The sequence below is a fragment of the Callithrix jacchus genome, chromosome 8 (assembly GCF_049354715.1).
Source record: "Callithrix jacchus isolate 240 chromosome 8, calJac240_pri, whole genome shotgun sequence".
In the NCBI taxonomy this organism is placed as follows: domain Eukaryota; kingdom Metazoa; phylum Chordata; class Mammalia; order Primates; family Cebidae; genus Callithrix; species Callithrix jacchus.
Window position 1 is genome coordinate 30,564,305 of NC_133509.1, and position 14,246 is coordinate 30,578,550.

A 14,246-nucleotide genomic window follows, 5' to 3' on the forward strand; every position below is an offset into this window, starting at 1 on the left:
TTATTTGATACCTAAATATTCAAATGAAAACAAAAGAGAAAAAATAAACTGAAAGACTAACAGAATTACAATAGGAAAAATGAGATGCATTTTAGGTAAAAAGAAAATGGTGAACAATGCAAAGAGGTAGGAAAGTACTGTTGGTGTTAGAGAAAAATAACTGGTATACTGTAGCAGACTGTGAGAGAAAATAACAGAAAAGCAGGTTGAAGTCAGATTAAGGAAGGACTTAAATGTAAAATTTAGGCCGGGCGCGGTAGCTCACGCCTGTAATCCCAGCACTATGGGAGGTCAAGATAGGCGGATCACGAGGTCAAGAGATCGAGACCATCCTGGCCAACATGGTAAAACCCCGTCTCTACTAAAAATAAAAATAAAAATAAAAAAACAGAATAACAACAACAAAAAAGGTCAAATTAAGGTCTTCTTTAATTTGGTTTATAACATGTAAATAATTGGAATTCATCAAATATTTTTAGGTTGGAAAGTAACATGATTGAGAAAATGCTCTGGATAGATGCTGACTCTGGTGGAAGTGTTAACAGACTAAAAGGAGAAGACAGAGGAAACTATTTTAACAATTAAAACAAGAAACAACAAAACTAGTACAAGGGCAGAAAGAGTGTGAATGTAAAGGAGGGAATGTATGTTACAGACAGGATGAACTCCTAGGAGAATAAATCAAGAAAGAAGAGAATGACTCTAGGAATGAGCCCTGGCCTATTGCTAACAAAAGGGAAAGGATCAGGGAAAAAAATGCAAGGAGAACTATGTAATAGAACTCCCAACGGAATTAAGAAAATATCTTAATTCAGCTGAAATTCTGAAATACTGAGAATAAAGACTTTGACATTTTTTCTTATGTAGGTTATTACAGTCCTAGGCACCGGAAGTTTCAGGTGAATGGTTAGGAAGTAAGCAACAGGAGAAAACATGTCACTCCAAGAGTTTCGACACAAAGAGCCAGTGTGAGACGCCAGACGAGAAACTGAGAAATGCCTTAAATGCAGGACACATACAAAAAATGAACGGGCAGATTCAAATCATCAGGTAAATAGAAGTTCAACTCTGAAATTATGAATCAAAGTATTGTAATATATTTAGTTTAGGACTTCTTTGTTCCTCACAACCCAACTTAATGTAACTAATACATCTTAAAGGTGATAAAGAATAGAGGCTCTCAAAACCAGCTTCATAAACAACACACTGGAGTAACAGATACACTCCATCATTCCCTCTGTAATGCCTCTGACTGATGGTCCTACACCACAAGATTGGTAAATAAATATACATTTATGTTTTGAGGAAGTTCCTTCATGGGGATAGAATAGTTTTGTATCTAGATTATGTTGTTGATGTCTTAGTCCATTTGTGCTGCTATAAAACAAGCTTGCTCAATATGTGGCCCAGGATGGCTTTGAATACAACAACCCAATACGATTTCGTAAACTTTCCAAAAACATTCTTTTTTGTGATTTTTTTTTTTTAAGCTCATCAGCTATTGTTAGTATATTTTACGTGTGGCCCAAGACAATTCTTCTTCCAATGTGGCCCAGGGAAGCCAAAAGATTGGACATCCCTGCTATAAAGGAATATCTGAGGCTGAAAATTTATAAAGAAAAGAGGTCTATTTGGTTCACAGTTCTGCATGCAGGGGGTACAAGAAACATGGTTCAGCATCTGCTTCTAGCGAGGGCTTCAGGCTACTTCCACTCATGGTAGAAGGCAAATCAGAGAAGGCATGTGCAGAGGACATGTGGTAAGAAAGGAAGCAAGAAGGTGAGCGAAGGGGCAGGCTCTTTTTAACAACCAGCTCTCATAAAAATGAAAAAACTTATAACTCGTGACCCCCCAACTCCCAAGGGAGAGGAGTGATTCATTCACGAGTGATCTATACCATGACCCAAACACTGGCCATTAGGCCTCACTTCCAGCATTGAGAATCAAATTTATTTTTCTTTTCTTTCTTTTTTTTGAGACAAAGTCTTATTCTGCTGCTCAGGCTGGAGTGCAGTGGCGTGATCTCAGCTCACTGCAACCTCCACCTCCCAGGATCAAGCAATCAGCCTCCTGAGTAGCTGGGATTAAAGGTGCATGCTACCAGGCCTGGCAAATTTTTGTATTTTTAGTAGAGACAGGGTTTCACCAGATTGGTCAGGCTGGTCTCGAACTCCTGACCTTGTGATCTGCCTGCCTCAGCCTCCCAAAATGCTGGCATTACAGACGTGAGCCACCACACCCAGCCGGGAATCAAATTTCAACATGAGATTTGGTTAGGACAAATATTCAAACTACAGAAGTTGGTTATATGAATTTATCACATGAATCTATACATGTAATAATATTTCATATACCACTCCACCCCCACAAAAACATGCAGGTTGAACCTAGTAAAATCAAACTCTGTACTTGAGTTAATAATATCATACCAACATCTATTTCCCAGTTTTGACAATGTACTATGATTATGTAAGGTATATTATTGTGGGAAGCTGGATGAAGGTACATTGTAACTGTACCATTTTTGTAACTTCTTATGAGTCTTAACTATTTGAAAACGACAAGACATACAAAACAAAGAAAAATATTAAAAAATGCTTAAAGTAATATGTCATGATTGCTTATCTTTAACGAATCTTTTCAATTAACAGACCAACTACTATTACATATTGATCAGCCAATACAGTAATTACTGTGATAATAAAACAGTATTTGTTATGATGAGAACTCACAGACACAAAGGCAACAATGGACACCAGAGCCCACTTGAGGGTGGAGGGTGGGAGGAAGGAAAGGGGCAGAAAAGATAACTATTGGGTACTAGACTTAGTACCTGAGTGACGAAATAATCTATATAACCAACCCCCATAGCACAAGTTTATCTATATGACAAACTTGCACATGTACCCCCAAACCCAAAACAGAAGTTAAATATAATAAAAGGACAATATACACCAAATCAGGGCGGAAAACAAAAAAACAAGCAAACAAAAAAACCAGTATTGGTTATCTGTAGACATTTTAAGGAAAATGATAAGCGTTAAAGGTGTAGTGCATATAAATAAAATTGTCTTTTAAAAAAAAAGTAGAGGGAGGAAAGGCCTGGTGGCTCACACCTGTAATCCCAGCACCCTGGGAGGCTGAGGAGGGCAGATCACCTGCGGTCAGGAGTTTGAGACCAGCCTGGCCAAGATGGTGAAACCCCATCTCTACTAACAATACAAAAATTAGCCAGGCATGGTGGCACATGCCTGTAGTCCTGGCTACTCAGGAGGCTGAGGCAGGAGAATCACTTGAACCTGGAAGGCGAAGGTTGCAGTGAAACGAGATTGCACCATTGCACTCCAGCCTGGGTGACAGGGCAAGACTCCATCTCAAAAAAATAAAAATAAAATAATTTAAAAAGCAGAGGAGGCCAGGTGTGGCAGCTCACACCTGTAATTCCAGAACTCTGGGAAACTGAGGCAGGAAGATCACCTGAGCCCAGGTGTTTGAGGCTACAATGAGTTTTGATTGCACCATTGCACTCCCACCTGTAAAACAGAGCAAGATCCTGTCTCTTTAAATAATAAGCATAATAAATTTAAAAAGCAGAGGGAAATATGAGAGGAATAGAGGGAGAGAGGGACTCGATAAAAATTAAAAATAGATTGGGTTACATTTATAAACTAAACATGAAGGCCTGTCATGGTAGCTATCTGCATCTGCTCCCTAACTCCCAAACAAGTACCCTCAAGATCTGCAGAAAAGAGAAGAAAGAAAAGAAAGAAACCAGTTAAAGCAAAATATAGAACGAAGGTTATGTCACGGACTGTACTGGCTAATATGATAGCCACTTAAAATTAAATGAAATTTATAAATCAGTTCCTGGGCCAGGTGCGATGGCTCATGCCTATAATCCCAGCACTTCAGGAGGCCAAAGAAGGTGGATCCCTTGAGATCAGGAGTTCAAGACCAGTCTGGCTAACATTGTGAAACCCTGTCTCTACGAAAAACACAAAAAGAAATTAGCCAGGTATGGTGGCAGGCGCCTGTATTCCCAGCTACTTGGGAGGCTGAGGCAGGAGAATTGCTTGAACCTGGGAGGCAAAGGTTGCAGTGAGTCAAGATGGCGCTACTGCACTCCAGCTGGGGTGACAGAGTGAGACTCCATCTCAAAACATAAAATAAAATTCAGTTCCTTATTTGCTCTGGCAACAATCCAAGTGCTCTATAGCTACATGTAGCTAGTGGTTACCATATAAAACAGTACGGATACAAAACACTGCTATCATCAGTGCTGCTTGAAGAAGAAAAAGGGCTATGATCAGGAAAGGACGCACAGCATGTTTCTAAGGTAGAAATATGCCATTTCTTAACCTAGATGGAGGCCAGCGATGTTTGATTATTCTTCCCTGATTTCTTAATATGTTTTTATAGTCTTCTGGAATATACATATAGCAAGACAAAATAAACAAAATCAAAATATAGATTTCTGTAGATAACATGATGGTATACCCAGACAATCCAAACAACCAATTCAAGTTTCCTGGCAATAAATAAAAAATTGTGCATATGAAACAAATCTACAAAGCCAACTTTTGATTTTACATTAGAACAATATGAGAAAATTATTTCAATCATAATCCAAAAGGTATGAAATTAATTTCATACTTTTATTTTTACATTTTTTAATTTATTTTTTATTTTCTATTTATTATTTATTTCATCAAACCAAACTTTAAAGAAGCAGACAGACCCCAAAACAGACAGAAGCTGAGACTAAATAAGACTTGTGAATCCCAGACCAAATCAGTCCATTTACAAAACTGACAGAGTGACATCAATGTCTTATTTTATTGTTAAATGAAGTTTGGTCTAAAACTGCCTCTGTACATGTTTTACAACTGGCCTAGAGGTTTCTCCATACATAATGATGGTAACCTAATTTTATGTGTAGACTGTAAACTACTCTCGTAACAAATAGCCAAGTTGCAACCAACCACAGGCAACCAACTGTCCAAAACAGATTCAAATAAGGCAAATGCCCAGCTGTAACCAATCCAGCTGTTTCTGTACTTCACTACATTTTCTGTACTCATTTTACTTTTTTTTTTTTTTTTTTTTTTTGAGACAGAGTTTCACTCTTGGTACCCAAGCTGGAGTGCAATGGCGCGATCTCAGCTCACTGCAACCTCTGCCTCCTGGGTTCAGGCAATTCTCCTGCCTCAGCCTCCTGAGTAGCTGGGATTACAGGCACGCGCCACCGTGCCCAGCTAATTTTTTGTATTTTTAGTAGAGATGGGGTTTCACCACGTTGACCAGGATGGTCTCGATCTCTTGACCTCATGATCCACCCGCTTTGGCCTCCCAAAGTGCTGGGATTACAGGCTTGAGCCACCACGCCTGGCTTCATTTTACTTTTTACGTTCATACATGTTATCCAACCATGTGGTAGTGCCAGAGTCACTCTGACATATTTTCATTCTGGGGGGCCACATGATTCATGAATCATTCTTTGCTCAACTCATCTCTGTTAAATTGTTTGCCTAATGTTTTCTTTTTAACAAACGTAAAAGCCCTATCACAAATAGAGGCTGTGGTAAAGGGAACTGGGAGGAAATTCACTGAAGATACAGCCTAGAGAATAGCTGGGCAGGAGAGAACTAGGGGGAAAAGCTACCTGAAAGACCTGACATCAGAATAATGATCAATCACTGACTTCAGAAACGATTCCATTTTAGAAGCCACAATTTGATTAAATTTGTTAGTCCAGATATTTATGCCCCAATGATATTGTTATAAAAATAAAGTAACTGGCCTGCAATTAGTGAAGTTCAACAGCTAGAAGTGGCCAAGGAAAGGGCAGAAGTGAGCCTTACTGGTACCACTATCACCACAGAGTAATTGTGGTCATACCCAAAGATGCATCTCCATGAAGAGCAACAACAGAGTCTTAACACCGTGTCTATGGTTGTCAGGGGTGGATAAGAATGGAATAGATTTCACTACAATGATCCTGTCAGCCACTAAACAAAAAATAACAAGCACTCGAAGGGGGAGACCAATTCCCAGAGTTGCTGTAAGGTATTACCTAAAATGCCCAGTTTCCAACAAAAAAATCATGAGGCATGCAAAGAAACAGGAAAGTATGACCCATACATAGGGGGTAAAACATAGGCAACAGAAACTGCCTGTGAGAGTGACCAGATATTGGATCTAACAGAAAAAGATTTCAAAGTAGACATTATAGATATGTTTTCAGAACTAAAGGAGAGCTTGATTAAACAAGTAAAAGAAAATGTGATGACAGTGTTGCATCAAATAGAGAATATCAATGAAGAGAACTAAGTGGAAAATTGGGAGTTGAAAAGTACAATAACTGAAACAGAATTATAGTATGTAGAAAGGGTCTCATACTGCAAAAATGACCCCTAATCTCAAAGGGTCAGCTTGTGTTCTTACTATAAAACCAATCTAAATCTCCCTCTAATGTACATTTTTTAAAGCCACAAATTTCAACAATAAAATTTATTGTCATTCTATAATCTAATCATTAAATATATATGGCACTTCTTAGATAATATCCATTAGGATACATAATTAGCATTATTTTAAAAGTGTGATACTATAAATACCAGGGTAATTATCAACTATTTGATAATAATACAAAAAATCTTACTGGTCTGACGTCACCACAGGAATTGGTAAATTGTCGAGCCAAGCCAAAATCAAGCATGTAACATTTCCTACATGTACTAGGAAAGCGACCCATAGCGAAGTTCGACTAGAAAAATAAGGAAGGAAAATATACACATTCTTATAATACTTAGTCTTTACATTTTACTATTCCTACATTTTAAGTCTTCTTCTAGTTAAGCTCTATATAACACACATGTTCCAAATATACTATTATCGTCAATGACATTTAGTAGGTATTAAAATATGATTTGGTTTTGGGTTCTATTAATGCCTAATATCAGGTAAACTGTGAGCAAAAAAAAAATGTAAGTGACTAAGGTTACACACACGACAACATTAACTAGACTTGGAACTCTAAGTTCTTGAAATTCTAGTCTAAGTTAATGCCCAACCCCTACTTAAAAAAAAAATAGAAATTTTAAAGAATTTCCTGTAAGCATCATAAAGCTGAATTTCACTAAGTCCAAAATTAAAATACAATTTATAAAAACATTTCAAAACAGACTTAAGAAAAATATACTTTGTATTCTTTCCCTAATGAAAATCAATGTAATATTAAATGACCACAAATGCAAACATGAGTATGTAAGTAAGAGGACTTGTCGAGGTAAAAGCAAAATTGTTACCAAAATTGTCATTTAAAAAAAATATATTATTCGGCCGGGCGTGGTGGCTCAAGCCTGTAATCCCAGCACTTGGGAGGCCGAGGCGGGTGGATCACGAGGTCAACAGATCGAGACCATCTTGGTCAACATGGTGAAACCCCGTCTCTACTAAAATTACAAAAAATTAGCTGGGCACGGTGGTGCGTGCCTGTAATCCCAGCTGCTCGGGAGGCTGAGGCAGGAGAATTGCCTGAACCCAGGAGGCGGAGGTTGCGGTGAGCCAAGATTGCGCCATTGCACTCCAGCCTGGGTAACAAGAGCGAAACTCCGTCTCAAAAAAAAAAAAAAAAAAATATATATATATATATATATTATTCTACTTAGAGAGCTTTCTGATAAAAAACAGAAACTCTTCCAATCACCATGGTTCTCAAATAATGATGCATTTTCATGTAAACTAATTTTAGAAGTCATGTAACAACAGATGGTTATACTTTTCAACTGTACCAACATATGATAAGTTTATAGTAAATACAGTATGTCGGAAATGGGTCATTTCACCTAATGAATGTTTCAGTGTTTGATTAAACACTGAAAAGGACAGAAAACCCTATTTCACAGTTATGGAAATGGCTATTTCTAAGAAAAACAGATTAGCAAATAAAAACCCAACTATATTTCCATAGCAGCACTCAGGAGAAAAATAAGGTCCTTCACAGCTGATGATTTCTTATAAATAGAACTTTTGACTTAACAAATACTTCAAGAACACAGTATGAACAACTGAAAGCAACATATATAATTTTTTAACTAATATATAATAAAAGAAACCAGGGAATAATGCCAATTTAGGCAAAAGGCTAAGTAACTTGCAATGTTAACACACATAAAGTCAAACATAAAGCTAAGAGACAGGGTCTCACTATGCTGCCCAGGCTGGAGTGCAGTGGCTATACACAGGAGGGATCATAGCTTACTCTAGCCTCCATCTCCTGCACTCGAGAAATCATCCTGTTTTAGCCGCCTGAGTAGCTGGGATTATGGGCATGTATTACTGACCCAGTCTCATTTTTTATTTTCATTGTATGAGAAAAATTCCTGAAAACAAGTTGTAGTTTGCAATTATCACTTAAAAAATTAAGAAGTAAGTTGTACTTTTGCTTCCAGGTCTTACTATAGAAATGAAAATATTACCTTGTGTCTAACCACCGCAAATACACAAAGCTACATTTGTAATTTATTGTGTCCCATCATAACATTAAGAGTATCAAACTCATTCTGTGCTCTGGATAGAAAAGGCCCCTACCGGTTTGATGTCTCGGTGCAAGAATCCCACAGAATGAATGCTTTCTATAGACTCCAATATCTGTCTACCCAGCCGGAGAGTAGTACTGATGGTGAATGTGCCTCGGGACTGGCTACGGCGAAGATCTGCCAGATTACGACCCTGTGGAAATCAAACAAACACTTTCAAATACAGTACTAAAACTACGTTATAAGAGAAGCCGGAGAAATCACTCACTTGCCATTGAAAAAGGTTTTTAGTAAAACAGCAATAATTTTTGTTTCTTTTTTTGAGATGGAGTTTTACTCCTGTTGTCTAAGCTGAAATGCAATGGCGAAATCTCAGCTCACTACAACCTCTGCCTCCTAGGTTCAAGTGATACTCCTGCCTCAGCCTCCTGAGTAGCTGGGATTACAGGTGTGTGCCACCATGCCCAGCAACTTTTTGTATTTTTAGTAGAGATGGAGTTTCACCACGTTGGTCAGGCTGGTCTTGAACTGCTGACTTCAGGTGATCCATCCACCTCAGCCTCCCAAAATACTGGGATTACAGATGTGAACTACCACACCCAGCCAACAGCAATAATTTTACTCAAATTGTGATCCTCTCACTCAACAGATGTCTTAACCATATGAATGTTTCAGACAAGTTTTAGAATAACCAGTTTTTTAGCATGTTTCTGATTCATGTTTCCCTTTATCTCTGATGTCATAAGAAAAAAGTCTTGATTATTCAAAATGTAATCAAATGTGTAATTAATATACATAAATTTCTATTTATTTAAAATATGTGATCAAATATATATAATGTACACACACACACACACACACAAATTCCTCATTACTGCCTAATATATATTCTCATACAAGCTACTTAACTTTCCTGAATCAGTTTCCTCATAAAAACAAGCTAATAATATCTACCTCACAGAGCTCTATAAAGCTTTTTTTTTGTGTTTTTAATTTTTTAAAATAGAGATGGAGTCTCACTATGTTGACCAGGCTGGTCTCAAACTCCTTGCCTCAAGTGATTCTCCCATCTCGGCCTCCTGACATGGTGAAATTGCAGGTGTGAGCCAAGGTGCCTGGGCCATATAAAGTTTTTAGAATACTCTGGTACACAATAGGTACTCAACAAATGCTAACTATTGTTATTATGACCAAACATTATATGACAAACATTTAATTTACTTGTAGAAGTATAAAAAAGGAATGAATACATCCAGCCTCTGCCATTAATGACTGCATTGATGCCTCACAGTACCCCAAATAGAAGCTGTTCCTGTGCCTGTTTTACAGATAAGAAAACTGAGACTCAAAGAGGTTATATAATGTTAAACTGTTAATGTAAAGCTGTTTTTCAAATCTAACTCTGTCTGACTTTAAAGTGTTCTTTTACAGTCTTCTTTCACAGAACTTTTTACAGGCTTTTTTGTGGTGCTGCTCCACCAAAGTTCCCTGTTGCTTAGGAAACAAACCAGTAGTCTGAAAAGGAGAGCAGAAAAGAGCAAGACCATGCAGTACTACCTCCCAAAGAAAAGACTGGCTCTCCGATCACAAGGGGATTTAAATATCCCCATCTCTCTATTCCCAAATTTTATAATATATGTTTAGGGGTACCATGGCACTAATACCATCACTTCATTTAAAGATAACAGATTCACTTTTGAAAAGTAATAAATTCTTAGATTAATATCATTCAAAATAAAATACAAAGTACTCCTCAAGCAACCTAACAGTTTAAAAATTGCAGTAAAGTCAGGATCCTTTCATATTTTATACCTTCTTTTTTAAATGTAGCTTTCTCATAATATAAATTAGTTGGGATTTATCTTAGTTATTATTTTTAATGGTGAGGAATTTGTTGTTTCCCACACTCCTAGAAAATGTAAAATAAGTGGCCATCTACAACAGTAAATTGTATAAACATGTGAGAGTACCTAATAACTTTTATTAGTATTCCAATAGTTCTTTTCTTCAAAAACCCAAATTTTGATTGCTGAAAATATGCCTAAGATAATATTGAAACTTTATTTGTAAACAGCTTTCACCACAAAAACTTTCAAAAGGAAATCAATTAAATTTGATTTATGACATTAGTAATACTTTAAAAGATTTAAATATTTTAAAATATAAGCCTAACATATCAACTCACAAAATCAGAGGAGGTAAATACAAGACTGATAAGAGTATGGGGTAAAGTGTTATTAACATGGTAAAAACATGCAAGTACCCACTAAATTATACTTTAAAGTAAATACTACCAATGAATTATTATTTGTTACACAGAAAAATTGTGAACAATCTATGGTTATACATGGTTTTACTTTATCCATGGTTTTACTTCACTGGTTCCAGTTACCCACAATGAACCATGGTCTGAAAATATTAAATGGAAAATGCCAGAAATAAACAGTTAATAAGATTTACATTACAGGCCATTCTGAGTAGTGTGATGAAATCTCACACCATCCTGCTCCATCAGGCCCAGGACGTGAATCATCCCTTCAGTCCAGTATATCCACATGTTGTTACCTGCCCATTAATCACTTAGTGGCCCAATCAGTTACCAGATGTCCAGGGTTCAGTATGATCTGTGGTTTTAGGCATCCACTTGGAGCCTTAAAAAGTATCTCCTCAGATTAGGGGATACTATCATAAGGACATCAACAAATGAATAGTCACATAAATAATGGTACAGTCATCCTACTGTCAATCAAAAAATGAAGAATCAAGAACTTAGGAACACAAAGAAGAAACATCAAATACTAGTGTCTACTGGAGGGGGAGGATGGAAGGAGGGAGGAGAGCAGAAAAGATAACTATTGGTTACTGAGCTTAATTCCTGAGTAACATAATATTATGTACAAAAAAAACCCATGACACATTTATCTAGATAACAAACCTTCAAATATATCTTCAAACCAACAATAAAAAATTTTTGAATAAAATATATCACAAGCCACCACAGTTTGCTTAAAAAAGGAAAAAGAAATATATAGTAATGTGGAATGAATAAAAGAAGTTCATTTCTCTATAAATTTATAAGATCTCAATAAAAATGCAAATGAGTTTCTAAATTGAAGATATGAAACACACCCAAAAGGAGACAAAATAATATAATGAACCTTCATGTATCTACTAGTCACTCAGAATTAAAAATTATCAATTCATGACCAATCTTGTTTCATCTACTATTCACCTCCCCATCCATATCCTCTCCCCTCCCACCCACACATACTGAATTATTTTCATGTAAATTCTAATCATACAATTTCATCTATATACATTAAAAAGTGTAGGTCCGGTGTGGTGGCTCACATCTATAATCCCAACACTTTGGGAATCCAAGGCAGGAGGATCACTTGACCCTAGGAGTTCAAGACCAGCCTGGGCAACATTCTGAGACCTCATCTATACAAAGTGTTAAAAAAAATTAGCTGGGTATGGTGGCACACACTTGTAGTCCCAGCTACTCAGGAAGGTGAGGTGAGGGTCACTTGATTCCAGGAGGTAGAGGCCACCACTGTGCTCCAGCCAGGACAAGACCTCGTCTCACCAAAAAAAAAAAAAAAAAAAAAAGTGTATAAAAGGAGAGAGATAAAAATATAAGAAGTTATTAGCAATTATATCATTGTAGATTTGAATTAGAAACGTCAGTATGAACCATGGCATAATTTCTCATTCTTTTTTAATGTATTTCTTAAATCCACCCACTTGAAAAGAATTAAAAATGACCAACCCAATTTCAACAGACACCCATATCATCTAGACTTTGGTCTCTAAACATCATTTCCTGTTACAAGAAACCAAGGTTTAATGGAGCAATGAATGAATGGGTGATTTCAGATCTGGAGTATAAAACATACAGAATAAGCCTGGTACATAGAGTTGCACCAAAAAATAAGAATGCTATCAAAGACTGTTGCAGCCTAGTCCTTACAAAATGAATCCAGATCCAACTTGAAGGAGGCCTTTGTAGCAAAAGATGAGACAATTTTAATATTTAAAAATCTGTAGGCCACGCACAGTGGCTAACGCCTGTAGTCCCAGCACTTTGGGAGGCCAAGGCAGGTGGATCACTTGAGGCTAAAAGTTCAAGACTAGCCTGGCCAACATAGAGAAACCTCATCTCTACCAAAAATACAAAAATTAGCCAGGTATGGTGGTGTATGCCTATAATCCCAGCTACTCAGGAGGCTGAGGTAGGAGAATTGCTTGAACCCACCACGTGGAAGTTGCAGTGAGCCAAGATCATACCACTGCACTCCAGCCTGGGCTACAGAGTAAGATTCTGTCTCAAAAAAAAAAAAAAAAACTGCTATAATTGAAAGACATCAAACATGTTAAATCCATGAATTTATAGATTTATTATATAGTTATTTATTTATTATATGTTTATATTAGGGAAACAATTCATTATTCTAAAAGCTGATAAAATATTCAAGTTGTAGTCCTAGCTTCCTATATAAAATATACTTGACAACAACCTAATAGTGAATGCAGGGCTTTTAAAGAATTCTAGCTAATAAAAGAAGGAAAAAAATGATAGAACACTGTATTTGCAACCCCCATTAAAATAATGGATGATCACTACATATGGATTGATTAAACCATTAGGAGAAAAACCACTGGTAACTTTAGAATGGATGGACTAGGTTGACAATGCCTGCACCGACTGACCAATCTTAACATCACTAAAAGGGAGACAACCAGATACTGCCTCCTGATGTGATGCAACAGGAAGCATACAACCCACCTCTAAAGTATCCTGGCAAAGTAAAAGAAAACTGGAATCTTATATCATCATCAATTTATAGAAAATACAGGTGACAGAAATACATATTAAAGACGAAAGGGAAAAAAACCAGCAAAATCCAGAATATGGTAACTTGTACATATCAAATTCCTCTATTTTTATCAATAACAATAAACACAACAAAAAGAAAATTGCAAGAAAATAAAACACAGAGAGAGAGCCAATAGATTAAAAGAGGCTTAAGAGATAAGCAATGTGTGAACCCTATTTGGAACCCAATTCAAATAAACCGAATGTAAAAAAAGAAAAAGTTACTAAAGAGATGGACAATCAAGGAAATCTGAAGACTGGTTTAATATTTATGCTATTACTAAGGAATTATTATTAGGTATTGTGGTTAACTTAAGAGAAAAAAGGAGTTTTGGTCTCCTAAAAATGTATATATAAATAAAATATGCCTTGGATTAGCTACAATTTTGGGAGGGATAAGAGAAAGAGAAAATACCTCAAACAGTTGTTGAAGCTGGGTAATGAGTAGATGGGTGCAAATTATACTATTTTTCTCTACTTTGTGCATGCTTAATTTTTCCCATAATAGAAAGTTTTTAAAAGGTACTAGGTATTAGGCAATCTAGATCTGCAGCTGTACTGGTTATAGAACTTGAAAACATGTTCTGTACCTCTGTAGTTGATGTACTTATCATAATATATCACCCTTTGGCTATACTAAAGATGCTCATATAAAGCTTCAATGGTGACAAAATATTAGATGAGACCTGGCCAAGGTCTTGCAAGGGGAATTGAGGAAAAAAAAAAAAAAAAAACATGTACAACTGCTTGAGCTCTGCAAGATTTTAAAAATCATTTTAATGGCAAATAGAATTTCTACTATAGAGATAAGTTTGTTCCTTAAAAAT

The 14,246-nt window shown here is 36.5% G+C and overlaps 1 protein-coding gene across 6 annotated transcripts in view; it reads right to left on the bottom strand.

The window, feature by feature from the left end:
• Positions 1 to 14,246, bottom strand: part of TTBK2 (tau tubulin kinase 2) — a 169,032-nt gene that overhangs the window by 60,371 nt on the left and 94,415 nt on the right. For all 6 annotated transcript variants that reach the window (XM_054240542.2, XM_078334051.1, XM_035262002.3 and 3 more), the window contains 2 exons: positions 8,593 to 8,733; positions 6,662 to 6,766 (listed from right to left, as the gene is read on the bottom strand). In XM_054240542.2, coding sequence (XP_054096517.2) covers positions 6,662 to 6,766; positions 8,593 to 8,733 — 246 coding nt within the window. The remainder of the gene's footprint in view (positions 1 to 6,661; positions 6,767 to 8,592; positions 8,734 to 14,246) is intronic.